General features: G+C 36.7%; 1 protein-coding gene across 2 annotated transcripts in view; it reads right to left on the bottom strand.

Annotated features, from left to right (window-relative positions):
• SMAP1 (small ArfGAP 1) overlaps positions 1-15,298 on the bottom strand; it is a 104,581-nt gene that overhangs the window by 24,282 nt on the left and 65,001 nt on the right. For both annotated transcript variants that reach the window (XM_054819439.1, XM_054819438.1), the window contains one exon: positions 2,284-2,368. In XM_054819439.1, the coding sequence (XP_054675414.1) occupies positions 2,284-2,368 (85 nt within the window). The remainder of the gene's footprint in view (positions 1-2,283; positions 2,369-15,298) is intronic.

The raw sequence follows: 15,298 nt of genomic DNA, 5'->3' as shown, positions 1-15,298 counted from the left end.
TCCACAGGGTCATTACTAGCAGAGATAGAGATGTGATGATGTCACTCAGCGCCTGTCAGGCCACACCTGGTGTCTGTGCCCAGTTCAGGTCCCCACAATTTAAGAAAGACGGGAACAGACTGGAGAGGGTCCAAAGGTGGGCCAGAAGACAGTCAAAGGGCTGAAGAACCTGCCTTTTGAGGAAAGACTGAAGGAGTTAGTTCTTTTCTTCCTGGAGAAAAGATGGCTCAGAGGGGACCTCATCACAGTATTGCAGTACTTAAAAGGTGGCTACAAAGAGGACAGAAGCTATCTTGTCGCAAGGAGCCACATGGAGAAGACAAGGAGCAATGGGTATAAGTTGCACCAGGAGAGTTTCATCTCGACATAAGAAAGAAATTTCTTACAGTGGGATCAATCACTGGAACAACTTCACCACAGACGTGGTACAGTCCCCATCACTGGAAGTTTTCAAGATGTGATCGGACAGGATGCTAGATAAATCTCATCTAGGCAACCCTTCCCATATGTTGGACCACATGAGCTTTCAAGCTCCCTTCCAACATGGGCTATTCTATGGTTCTGTGATATATTGGGTTGAAACAATCTTTCTTTTAGTACTATCTGAAGTAGTCTACTGCAGGCATTTAATTAAAGACAAGTCTCCAAATGAAATATGCAGGTCTGCTCTCATTAATACATAATCTCATTTGCAGCTCAGTGGATTTCAAGATACTAGCTTATTATACTGCCTTTCCATTTGTTATTTAAAAGATCTTTAAACACTCCCTCCTCTAAAATTAAGTTTTGTTAACATACAAATTATAAACTTTGCCCTTTGTATATCTCACTATGCTTCCTTACAACGAAGAAACACAGCTGTTGAACACCAATTATAATATTCTATTGCATATTACATCTCAAGTTAGCCTATGAAATCTGAGTTCATTATCATATCACAGAACAGCGTTACTAAGATTCTTTTCAAATCATGACTAAAAGGATAAAGAAGCCTGACAACCTCAGAAGCGCATATTGATTACATTTTAGTTCTTAATTAGGTTGTTGGTCTGGTAAAGGAAAATAAAGGAGGATCGGCTTTCCATTAAGTCTGAATTACTTTTGTTTTTAATAGTTTCATTCTACATCCATAATCTAACTTCTACTGCGTTAATTAAGATTTGCTTGCCTATGGTAGCAGATTACTCGGAATGAGACATGGATCACAACACATACATAACTGGTACAGAAATAGTATTCCACAGCTATTCTACATCCAGACAGAAAATAACATACATTTTGAATGATAGTGTGAATTCTAAAACAAGGAAGACATTAATTGTTTTGCTGTAACTTTATTCATACCTTAAACCCAAAAACTGAAAAACTCAGAACATTTTTCTACAAATTCAAGTTTTTAGAATTACATCCAAAATACTTATCAGCCTCCTTCAATATCCTGTAAAACTATGTAGAAATTTAAGAATGATCATTGTATTGATATAAATTGAATATTCTAATATCCACTCACAACTCTCTGAAAATTTTCCTAACAGTGAACAATAAAAGGGATTAAAAATAGTTATTGTAATATTTCATTCTTCCAGTTCCATTTTAAGATTCTATCCAATCAAAAAACACACTTAAGAGTAACACTAGATAAATGAAAGACCAATGTTATGAATATGGCCTTCAACAAGCAGAGAAAAGGCATAAAAACGCAACAGTATAGCCAGACAGTACAAATGAAATGATTCGGATCCAAAGTAGTTTATTTACAAGACAAATACACAGTTACCCACCAGTCAGAAAACAAAAGGTCTATTAGATAAAAATGAATGATGATCACAGTCAGTACACAACATTGAAACACCCAATATATTAAGTCTTAGAAGATACTAGTTAGCTGCAGTCAAACAGTTTACTGTTATTTTTACTAATGCAGGGATTTTATGATATAAGGTATTTTACAGATACACAGTTCAGATGACCTCAGTGTTTTCATTAAGAAGTACACTTGTACCATAAACATTGAAATACCACCATCCACAAGCCCTTTGAAGATCACTTTGATAACTTCCCCTTCCCACAGGAGCTCATTACTCTCCTTAGCAAAACACAAGTATTGATATACACAGCTCCCTGTGGCATTTTCCTTTATAGTTTCAAATTCATATAGACTGAATCTTATGGCTTTCAAATTCAGCTATCAGTAAACAAAGAAAAAAATAAAGTATATTTATTAAAATATAAAATGACGTATCTGTGTTTGATTGAAAAAACAGGTAATTATATATTTCTTACCAAGTCCTAAAAGGTCAATAGTGGGTTCTGATGATTTTTTTGGACTTGCTTTAGCTTCTGATTGCTGATCCTCTTTCTTCTGCGGCTTGAAAGGAAAAAAAAACAAAACACAAGTAACCTTTCTGAAAAAGATACAGTGCTTTAAAAATCCCAATTAAAGATGCTGCTCCAGTATCAGAAATAAAAGCCCTTTTCTATATTTGGTTATCATAATGAATTTGATTTGTAATGAAGAAAGTTGCAGTTATGGTCTTAAGGATCACGGCACATGACTGTAAAAAATTATCCTCATACCTTCACTGGTAATCAATTTTTAAATAAATGTAAGCTCCAGGATAGGTTAAAATAAGCTGAAATCTTAAACTGAACCACTGCATATCATGCAGTAGGCAAAAAGCTGTCTATAATTTGATTTATTGACTAATTTTAGCATCCAAACTTTACAGTTCTGCAGCATTAAAGAGAAAAAAAATCAAGTTTTTAAAAGCTGAAATTTAAAAAGTAGATGGACATAATCTGTGTTCATGGTCTTTGCCTTTGTAAACCTGAAGACAAATAACAGTATTTTTCTCCTTTGAAAAAGGGAACTCCTGGTGTTTTCTTGCCTAGAGTCTTCAAAATGTAAGATGGTATTGACATGAAATTTGATTAAGAAAATGACTTAATAAATCTGTTTATAGTTCTTCTCATACCATTATCAGGCTGGTCACCCAAATCAATCAAAACATCAATTTTTAAAATGAATACCAACCGGTTTATAACAGTGACATGACAAATGCATTCTCTTGCATGCATTTAATATGCATTTACTCCATATTTATCAAAAAACCATGAAGTGGCTTGGTCAATGCATGAGTACAGCCTTTAACTAGAACAGATTACCAAATCACGGCGGTAGAGTACTGTCAGGCTGGGCCGACACCAACAGAACCTGCTTCACTCCCACCTTTATCATCCCCATAACATGGCTTCGACAGAGTCACTGGGTCTCCTGAAGTCATTGCATCTTAGTATTTAGTATTAGGAGAATTTTACAGTTCAACACATGGAGCAAGCCCCCACTGAAAACCTCCAGGAAAGAGCTACAATGAACTGAACTCCATTTCTGCAGCTACAGGGAACAGGTACCTTCACTCTCAAAATGATCCTTGCTAATCTCTCAGAAATACTTGCTCTAGCCAAAAATCCTTACGTCGACTTTACACACCTCATTCAAGAACAAAATTGTGTGGGAAACTGCCTGCTGGAAAAATATTCCATGGATTCCCTGATTCTATATTGGATTACAACTTTCATCTTTGAGTATATCATCTGAAGAATAGCACACTGATTCCAAATGCAACTCAATATTGCAGAAAAAAAAACCCCAAACTTCTATTTGGTATGAGAAAAAAGTATGTTTTTTGCAAGTAAATTTTTGCGTATCAAATTTTTTTTAAAAGTGACCATTCAAAATAACGTTTTCTACAACTGAGCGTACCTCAATAAATATGCCATAAAACTTAAGTTATTATGAACATCAATTAGAATTAACAATGAGTATTTCAGAACAGAATTTATCATTAAAATGCGCATGTTTGGTTCCTCTCCAACTCTGGAAGGAACACCATGGGTCACAGAAGCTGTAAAAAGAAGCGTTTCTGACATGTTGCTTGATTTCATAAAACTTTTTTTTTTGCTTAAGCAGCTTAACAATTCTGAATATAGAACAACAATTTCTTTCAACTGAAAAGCAAAATTGTTAGAATTCTATTAAATGCGCAAATTTTCACCACTCCAGATTAAGTTTACAATACCTACCTAAAAGCACAAGCTTGAAATAAATTAAAGCTTGACAGGGCTGGTTTAGAGTGCAAATGTTTTACAGAAACCAAAACAGTTTTGCAAACATTAGTAAGGGCTAAACAGATGGAGTTCAAATAGCGCACTCTTTTATTTAGTACTTATTACTGTAGCAAATTAATTTCATTACCTACACTAAAAATTTAAAAATATAGTAAGAATAATCTACTTGGCTCCTTTGCTTTGTCAAACATTGTCTATAATCATTAAATGCATATTTCTATTTCATCACTCTCTAAATAAGAAAGGCAATGAAGATACAAGATACAGAAATATCAATTTCTATAAAAATAAGATCCCTTAAGGTACCCTTTTCCAATATCATTACTATATGTCTTGATCAGCAGTTTCCTTCCCATTTTGCTCCCTTGCCAGTATGTAAACTATTAGGTTTTAAGGTTACTTCACAGTTACCTTAAGAAAGGCTGAAAAATTATTTTCAAGCTTCTTAGAACAGCAAATATTTCTAGATACTAATACTGCATTCATTTCTTTGATAGAGATTTTCTCCTTAAAGCAGTATTCAGTTTCCCCTTTACAGCTACACAATTTCCACCAAAATACTAACCTTCAGTCTGAAAAAATAAAGCTAACAATTTACCAATACTTCATCTGTACAACAGTGGTCTCACAAAGCAATAATCAGTAGTGATCTGGAACAAAATCCCCTTCTTACCCTTAATTTTACCTGATCATAACAAACGCCAGTTGCTGGAATTTCCTGTCTTCCTGTCTGAGGTTTGAACTAATTTTAAATTCAGTGTGCCTTTACTTCTGGTTAAGATGCCAGAAATAAAGTGCCGCATGCCACTAATGAGGGCTTTTGTGCAAATTCAGAAGACACTTGTTCGGTGCCTAAGGTTGTGATTCAGAGATATCTGAAATCACCTACACTTAGGCATAAATTAAATAAGGTTGGCACTAATGGCCTGAGTTAGAACAAGAAACCTGCATGCATGCAATTCTTCTTAATTTAAGAATACCTACATTAAAAAAAATAGTATAGTAATGGGCTTCAAGACAGCCTTGTTCCCTCTTTGGCCCCATGGACTGCTCTGTGGTCCACCTCAAGAAGGTACAACGAAATGCAGTGCCTTACTGAAGTACTTTGCTTCTATAGCAGATACCATGGCATATTTCTGGGGCTCGAGCAGAGATCTCCAGAGCTCCCTTCCAACCTAGATAATTCTGGCATAAACAAGGTGTTGAAACTTTCAGAAAAGAACAAAAAAGGGAAGTCACATTGGAGTCACTTAAAATTTGTATTTCAAATCATAAAGAGAAATGTGATGTTTAATTTCTTTTCAGTAGTTTTGCTCCAACAGACCTCACGCATGACTAAGCTTTATATAGACAGTGGTCTTCTGAGATGTTAAAGCTAAATGTTGCACACAGTAAGCACAGGAGCGTGCAATAGGCAAAAACCTGCGTAACAAGGCAGTGACATTTCTTAAACTGAATGTTTAATTTAGTATTGTGCTTTATCTAAAAATTACCACATTTTGTAGAGGTGCAATATAGCATGACAAATGCTGGGAAATCCTAAGATTCATCTCAGTTTCTATTACTAGTCTGCTTGACTCCCACAGCAATTATTTTTAAGTATTGACATCAATACTAGATAACCTATTCTTTGTCGAGTCCTTTGGAAAAAGGCTGCATAAAAATAGAAGACTAAGCAGCATTAAATAAACTAAAAATAGCACTAAAAATCTGCTATTAAAATGCCAAGTAGAAGGGAACAGGTACATAATTTTGTGCATTTATTTTCAAGCGGAGCTTTCAAGGTTACTGGGGCTACTATTTATTTACAACATTCAAGGTTAGCTTCGCAACATATGTGGTTTTATTAAGTGAAGTACATTGTTATAGCAATTCCTAGATATATTTACTTCGGGTCATATATTAACAGCTTCTCATTCAAAAACATCTTTATGGTACTAGTGCATTCTTCTGAAACATGGTTCTCACAAACAGCAGAGCATCAAAACTTCTATACAAGTCTTACATTTCCATTTTTCACAGTTGTCACTAATGGCCACTACAGTATTCTTCAAGGTGTTCTCACGTTGGAGTATCTATTGAACCCAAGCAATGTCTTCTGCCTTAAATTACTCTGGGATTACTGAAAACAGCTTATTTGCAAATATCACTGAAAGAAACTGAGGTCAGAACAAGTTTCTAGGGAATCAATTCTTTTCTGTCCTCCACATGATCAGCGTATTATCTAGCATGGCTTGCAATTTTCTGCCTTAAGAAAAAATGAGCCTCTGTTTCGAAAAGAGCCACAATAACCCATTTAAGTTATCCCTTGTTCAGCAAGTATTGGGTACTTCTGCCAACTTAAGGAGGCAAATAAAGCATCAACCTTGCAACCTCTTGTAAATATTTTCACCTATAAAGCACATCTCTTCAGTAGAGGAGCAGGGACACACTCATTATTCAGATCCAGTACAGGCATCATAAATTTTTGCAATCATATAACTGGGCTATAGTAATCCTTTATTGTTTGGGGTTTTTTTCCAATGCTGTCGTCCTAACCTTTTACCTAAGTACATTCTTCTGTCACTCCTATCTTCAAGGACAAGAAGGAAGATCCAGGGAAGTACAGGCCAGTAAACCTTACCTCAGTACCTAGGAAGCTGATGGAACAACTAATTCTGGAAACCATTCCCAGGCATATGAAGGACAAGAAGGTGATTGGGAGGAATCAGCATAGCTTCACCAAGAGGAAGTCATGCTTGACCAACCCAATAACTTTCTACGATGACTGGCTTGGTTGACAAGAAGAGAGTGTGCATATTCTCTACCTTGAATTCAGTAAGGCTTTTGACACCATCTCCTGTAAGATCCTCACAGAGAAGCTGATGAAGTATGGACTAGATGAACTGTGAGGTGGATTGAAAACTGGCTGAATGGCCGGATCCAGAGGGTGGCAATCAGTCTAGTTGGAGGCCAGTCACCAGTGGTGTACACCAGGGGTCAATTCTGGGTCCAGTTCTGTTCAATATCATTAATGAGCTGGACAATGGGGCACAGTGTACCCTCAGCAAGTTTGCAGGTGACACAGAACTGGGAGGGGTGGCCAGAAGGTTCTGCTACCATCCAGAGAGACCTCAACAGGTTGAAGAAATGGGCTGAGAGGAACCTCATGCGGTTCAGCAATGGGAAGTACAAAGTCCTGCTACAGAGGAGGAGCAACCCCAGGCACCAGTACATGCTGGGGAACCACCAGCTGGAAAGCAGCTTTACAGAAAAAAAGATCTGAGAGTCCTGGTGGACACCAAGTTGACCACGAACCACTAATTTGCCCTTGTGGCCAAGAAGGCTAATAGTATCCCCTGGGTTGCATCAGGAAGGTTATTTATTGCCAGCAGGTCGAGGGAGGTGATCCTTTCCCTCTACTCAGCACTGGTGAAGCCACACCTGGAGTGCTGTGTCCAGTTCTCGGCTCTGCAGTTGAAGAGAGATATGGACATACTGGAGCAAGTCTAGCAACAGGCCACATAAGATGATTAAGGGACTGGAGCATCTCTCATATCGGCTGAGATGTCTGGTACTGCTCTGTCTAGAGAAGAGAAGGCTCAGGAGGGTTGCATCAGTGTATACAGACATATGAAGGCAGGGTGTGCAGAAGCTGGAGCCAGCCTCTTTTCAGTGCTGCCCAGTGACAGGACCAGAGGTAACGGGCACAAACTGAAACACAAGAGGTGCTGTCTAAATATCAGGAAACACCTTTTCACTGTCAGGGTAACCGAGCACTGGCACAGGTTACCCAGAGACGTTGTCGAGTCTCCCCCCTTGGACATACTCAAAGGTTGGCTGGATATGGGCCTGGGCAACTTGCTCTGAGTGACCCTTGCTTGACAAGGAGTTGGACAAGATGACCTGCAGAATTCCCTTTCAACCTCATTTTGCGATTCTGTGATTCTCTCAAGCGATAGAGCACACAGGAACGGTCAGCTGTTTTATTCACTCTTGGCAGATATTTTTGCCAAGGCTGAAGGCCTTCCATACTTTCCGGCACCTTAAACAATCTCTTAATTTTCTTAGTTGAACGGGCTAAAGCAATCTTCTCTGGAATACTGTGGTTTCTCAGGGGCTCATCCATCTTGGCTGGCGTGATGTCTAATGCACAGAAATGCTGTTTCAGGATTGCTTTTGTAGCAACTAGCCCTTTTCTTTATGGGTAATCATTCCTTCTTAAGGGATTTTGTCTCATCTGTATCTACTACAGCCTCTTCCTGTAGCTCTCTCAGAGATCACTTCAGTAGCAGCTCTTCAGATGGCTTCAGCAATTAAGTGCAAGTATCTTCTGCAGGAATATTATGCATTATTCATACTCCACACTTAATAAAAGGAATCTGGGAAAAATAATCAAGTACTACTGCAGGAGAGGTAACAGTTGCTAAGAGGTTTCCGTGAGAGGCATGCCATGCTGATAGCATGGGAAGGTGAGTACTTAACACGTGTTAAGGCAAGAGTAGCTTTTTCTTCTATTGTCTGATCAGAATTTCTGGTTTTATTCTTCTGAAAAGACCATGTGATACATAGGAGACTAAGACAAATGCTATTCCTTCATAAAATAGCTGAATTTTTACTTAATATTTAGAAGGTAGACTAATTGTCAGAATATTAAGTAATTACATGGACAACATTTTCCTAAGAGTTGTATTGACTGCATTTTATTAAAAGTATACAAGACAAACATATATGGCTGTGCACTAAAAACTGACAAAGTTGCTATCATGGAAACAATTCCCTCTAAGTTTCTGTTCTCATGCAATTCTCCGTTTAGCATTCAGTGATGACTAACTCCCAATTTTATACCCAAATCAATCTACATCTAAATCCTGCCTGCTGTACATCTACAATACAATAAAAACATACTATGACAATATGTACTATGCACTAAAACCTTATCCATAAGTAGACCTTAGATAACAAGATAAATTGTCTTTCAGTATTTACAGACCAGATATTTAAAAAATAGTTAGGAACTTCCCATAACTTTGTATCTAGCAAAATGAACAGTTGAGAAGTTATGTCTACAGATAAGAACTATCTCTTTCCTATTTAAATAAAATGGTAATACAGAAACAAGTATTTGGATCTTCACTGACTTCTAGTGAAAATGTGTGGAAATCAAATTAGCTTGAAATTTGTGGGTGGAACTATATATGCTGGTAATCTACATATATCTCCACATTGCAACTTGGTCAACTTTAATGTTTTGTGGTAAGAAACCATCACAAAAAAAATTCAAAAGCAGACAACTGTGGAGAAGATCAGGCCATTTGTAATTTATTACAATTTTAAAGCAAGCAAATGCATAAGCCTGCTTTAGTAATTTTATGTAACGTAATTTTCTTAGATTCATGCTGAGCTGATGCCTTCATTCGTGGAAGCTGCACCAGCCAGTCTGCTTGTAATTCATAGAGATACTGGCTATGATTTAATCAATCTTGTTCATTTTCCTACCATTTCATCTCTAAGATTTTGAAGTATTTTCCAGTTAATTGAGTACTGGTGGAAAAATACCAAAAATTTGTACCAAAGTTTTGAATTTTGCTCAAATTCTGACTACAACCTTACAAGATCAAAAGAACATAATTCTCAAAAACTTCCCCATTTACCTAAAATGAGGAAGTTTTCTATTTCATCATGGAAGAGTAACTTGTAATTCAACAACCTACATTTAATGTTGTATTGCTGTTTCTCCCCCATTATTCTTTTTTTACTCATTCTGTGCAACAATAAAAGTTACCTGAGGTTTAATTTAAAAAATGTGGTAAGAACATTAGGTCAGGGAAAAAAAAAATTGTCCCTACTAGGTCTCAGTTTAAAAAAAAAAAAAACAAAGCCCAGTTTTATACAAACCAATACTACCTTTTATTGAACTCTCACAATGAATTGCTCTCAATATACCACTAATAACACCATTCTAGTTCAATCTAATTTATGTGAAACGCTTTTCTTGAGTTAGTTGAAACCAAATAAATCAGCAAGTAACAACAGTTAATTACTCTATTTACATATCAAGTTCTAGGGCTGATTTTACCGATTTGTTTTTCTCTCTTATACGTTACTCTAACGCAAATTTTCTAGTAAATAAGGACATTTCTTTGACAAGGACAAAAGAAGTGAAATCTACTTTATACCATATATTTTGCAAACTAATTGCCTGTACGGGTCTGGCTGGGATGGAGTCACCTTTCTTCAGAGCAGCCAGCATGGTGCTGTATTTTTGATTTGTGGCTAAAACAATGTTGGTAAAACACCAGTGATTTGGCTGTTGCTGAGCAGTGCCTGCACAGCATCAAAGCTTTTTCTTTTTTTCCTGCTCTGCCCCCGCAGTGAGTAGGCTGGGGGTGAGTAAGAAGTTGGGAGGGGACACAGCCAGGACAGCTGACCTGAATTGACCAAAGGGGTATTCCATACCATATGATGTTGTGCCTTCTGAACACCTCCCATCAACAGATGCAATACTGACAAAATGCTTTTGCTAACCCTATCATTTTAGTTTTGCTAGTTTTATGCAATCATATTTCTATCAGCCTCTGTTTTGCTAGTTAAAACAAGCCAACCTCCAAGCACCTCTTGTTTAATCAATTCAAGGACTATAGGACACACATATACACACACTTACAGAGAGCCATACTTCACCATTGTTGGTCCATTTTCTTCATAACCAACTTCCCTTTCTATAGTCTTCACCAAGCAGATACAAGGAGCACATTAGTCAAGTGAATCAAGCTATTTACGGAACTCGCCCTAAAAATCATAGTGATTCCCAAATTCTGTTTTCCCATTGAAGCTTAGTGTTCATACGCCTCAAAGCCCTGAATCTGAGCATTATAGTTTTGCAGTAGACTCATCCAAAGGTAAACTCCCACTCCCTGGAATGGGCAGTTGTGTTATCTCCCACAGATTTAGACAGCAAGTCTGCAGGAGATGGGATTGTGAAGAACATAAAGTAACACCTGAAGCCTAAGTCACATACTGTAGGAAGTCCAGCCGCTCAGGCATTTTCTTAGATTTTGTTCAGCCAGTTATTTTTGGCGATAACCATTACATGAATAATTCATTCTGCCTGAGAGAAAAGAAAAATAATGAAAGCATTGCCAAGTCAATCCTCCTCCTTCCTTTTTACAAAGATTACAGTACAGCACATGCAATGTTGTCTACATGGGATATGGTTATCTCATGGGCAAGAAAAAAGGAGGGTCAGTACAACCATGACTGACAGTCACACACCTATTCAATTCATATATGTAACAGGATGCTATGAGGTCTACTACCAGTGTTACCCATGCTCCCGTTCTGCAAAACAACAGCTTGTCCTTTCCTGACACTCAGCATCGTGCCCATATGCATGCTTGGCTACCAGGTGTAGAAGACGACAGGTAGAAGACAAGAGGAAAGTGGAAAGCTTTATGCCAGCTTGTATGGTTGACAGGACAGACAACATATGTGAGGCCTTCTGGTATGTGTTAGACTTTGAAGGAGAAAAAATCAAGAGTATTCAGATCTAGCAGCAACTACATTGCTCTTCAGTTATCCCCATTCTCTTTTTTTAATTATTACCATAAACAAAATAGGAAATCAACCCAAGTTTATGAAATTATTAAGGATGCTGCAATCCTTTCAGAGCATATTTTAATATGACCATACATTTCAGAGCCTATGGTCAGTCTGAACTCTGTATTTTCAGGCTACTCTTCTGCACATCCCCTTTCACCACATTACTCTCCTCTAACAGAAGCAGCTGAGGACATTTTGCACTAGAATGGTGAAACAAGCTTTTTGGTAACGGCTGGTTCAAAAGTGCCAGCACACAGTGGAAAATACTGTGCTTATTTTTCATTGTAAATGAGTGACTTAAGGGAAAAAAGAATAACATTAGGTAATTTAAGTTTCCATTTTCTGCTTTCGTAATCTTATGCTAATCATATTCATATGTACAAACTTCAAGTGTTTAACAGTTCTAAAAGACATATGACACCCAACAGAAATGTAACCCCCCCTCCCCAGTACTTTAAAAACAAGTGGAACTTTTGCTGAATTCACTACTACAAAATATTCATGTAAATAATTTTGCTGGTTTCAACACCAGCATTTAGGATTAACTTTGACCTTATTCTCATTTAGATTACCTGAGAGTATTAGAAGGGATAGCATACGTGGTGCAAGATGTAAGCCACATGAATAATAGCTCTGAAGTAGAGAAACTCCCCAGTCAGAGCAGTCCTAAGTTACTAGTGTAAATATATCTCCTACTCTGAAGATATCAGTCGCTGTCAAAAATCTGATCCATTAGCTGTCCAGTCCCGTTACCTGCTCCTATTTTCATACTTCAACATTACACACAAAAAATACTTCTCTGCACATTCTCCTCAATTTTCTACTTCAATGAAAAATTCATATGAATCTAGAATTCAGTCTGTTTCATAAACATCTGGCTACCCATGCATTTCTTATTTCTACACCCTACGTTAACTACAAAGTTTATGAAAGCTAGAGAGCCATCAAATAATTTAGTGAAAGGCACTTTTAACTTACCTAAAAGCAATTTCCAGTTTACTCACTAGAGCTCATGGATGCTTCTATGGTTACTGAACAAAAGTCTTCCTTTGCTCTTATTAGGTATGAAATGCATGCCTTGTGCATAAGGTAATTGGATTCCTTCCCTCTTCATTACCTGCTTGCAATAAAACTTGCAAGACAGCATAAACATTTTAGAATTCCCATATGAGAAAATAATGTTAGTAATTTACTGTAAGCTTGCAATAGCTTTGTAGATATGATTTTTCCTGACAGCTCACATACTTCTACTATAGAAGTTATTTAGTTCGTATCTATTTAAAGCGTTACTCACATAGGTATGCTAGAATTTTTAAAGAACGCTTTTACAACTTTTGTATCTGACATGTAAATAAGTAAAAACTCATCTTTTCATAATATTGAATTTAAATCATGTTAAAGATGAAAGGTGTTGTTCTGTTTACCCTCCTATAAGATACCAACTTTTTTTTTTTTCAGACTTGCAACTAAATATGAAGAAACTTAGAAATCAGACTAACTCCTTAAAACTTAGGATACTTTTAGCAAGTGATGGGCTTCTATTTTGCCTAACTAGCAAAAAAGCTAGAAAACAAGTATACTATATTGAATCACAAGCTATAATACAGTGGTATCATTATGAAGTTGTACAGACTACAGCAACTCTGCAAGAAAACTCTGATGCATTTCTAAACAAGAGGAAAAAAATGCATGTCAACCAAAAAAAAAAAAGCTGCCACTTATTTATAAAACTAGAATTACCTCAAACAAACAGCTAACCCAAGGGGAAAACATAAGTTTATTATTCAAGAGTCTATTGCAATTATTCCAATGAATCACAGACACTGAACTACTCACGCTGATGCAGGTAATCTAATTTAAGACATTTATACCAAGCAAACCAACAAAACTGTATTGCCTTTTTTTTGTCATTAGAGTTCTGTACACATGAAGGTCTTTCAGTCAAAACACACTCCTGAAGGAAAACATTTTTAAGAGGTCCTCCTTGATCTACACCTCCACTTTAAAAACCTGGGTTTATGGATTTCATCAGATTTTCACAGTTAGGGCAAGGTACTTGTACAAGATTATGTAAAATGCATTATATCTTTAGTCATTTGAATTACAAACTTCATGGCAGAACTAACAGACAGCTGCACCGTAATCTTATTCCATTAATATGATTTCATCTGGGTCTAGGCTAATATGCTAATAATACCTATGGAAAGTGGATTAAGACTATTCCTTTGTTATTACTTATTGACCCTCCAGTACTACCATTTTAACTGAATTTAAAATGTTAGCTCACATCTCATTTAGTCAATGTATTCCAAGAAGGCTTAAAAGTTTTCATGTCTCACACCTAGCTGAACCAGTTTAGCTCCTTTCTAATGCATCAGACATTCTCAGAGGCTCTTTTATACCTTGCTCAGAACAAGGTATGCAACTGTAGAAGCATAATTTCCTAAAACGAAGTTGCCTTTCTTTTTATACTTACTGCTGAGACTATGGCAAAATACTAAAGATTAAATCTTTCTCTTTAAATTCTTATATTCATGTATTAAATCTATATAATAACAATCACATTTGAAATACTAGTGTATGCTTTCATTTTCCAATACATTATGTTCTTAAAGCTGATAAGTTCAGAATAGGGTCTGAAAAAAGAGGGCAAGCTCTTTTTCCTAAGTTTGGCAGTTGAAGAAAAGCGTCAAAAGATTGCAAGATGATTGCTAGGTAACAGTCACAAGAAGTAGGAACCTAAAGCTGAGCTAGAGACGGCAAGACTGCAAAGAAGGATAGGCACATTATCTGAGTGCAGAGGTATCAAAGTTTTCTAGGGATTCTAGGGGCAAGGATTTAAGCAGACTTTGCTTCAGCTCTAAATCTTTGAAATGACTGCATTTGAGCCCAGAAGGAAGGACCTGTTTACAAGGACACAAAAGACAGAGGGGAAAAACTGTTTATCAACCCTTTTCCTATTTTGTATTATCTTGTCATGGAACTTGATTTAGATAAAACCCAAGCATTCTACTTTTAATCCAATAAAATCCATTTTTTTCAATCTTTAGAAGAAATCACGATGAAGTAGAAAATCTAGGCAGATTCATCTTAAAGCTGTAGCTGATCCAGTGTCCTATTACGACATCTCTAAATCGGCTTAGGGTCGAAATGTTCTAATGCACCTCAGTTTGCAAGCTGTGAACGCAATAAACATGGTTTGCTTTTTTATAAGCTGTTTTAAATACATCTTCAGTTTTAGAACTGCATATTACGGTTATATAAACTCGGCTTACATATTTTCACTCCATATCTATTGAGCTAATTAGCCTGGGCAAGACTACAATAATGCAGGTGTATTAGTTCCAGTTCCTCATTAAACTGTTTTCTTTTATAACTTTCCTTCTAAAACCCTTTCAAGTCATACATAATATAACACCAGTGTACCAAATCAGAACAAAGAGGTATATATTTGTAATTCCTTCTTTATACATCTCCAGACAAGAATGAGCTGTTTCAGGCACAGCAACTGACTGAGCTCATAGTGAAAAAACAATCCAATACCAGCATTGCTTTCTATCCCTATTCCTGAAGGTATGGTTTGCATTCT

This window comes from Grus americana, chromosome 3 (genome assembly GCF_028858705.1).
Source record: "Grus americana isolate bGruAme1 chromosome 3, bGruAme1.mat, whole genome shotgun sequence".
Taxonomy (NCBI): Eukaryota; Metazoa; Chordata; class Aves; order Gruiformes; family Gruidae; genus Grus; species Grus americana.
This window is presented reverse-complemented; position numbering and strand designations above follow the sequence as displayed.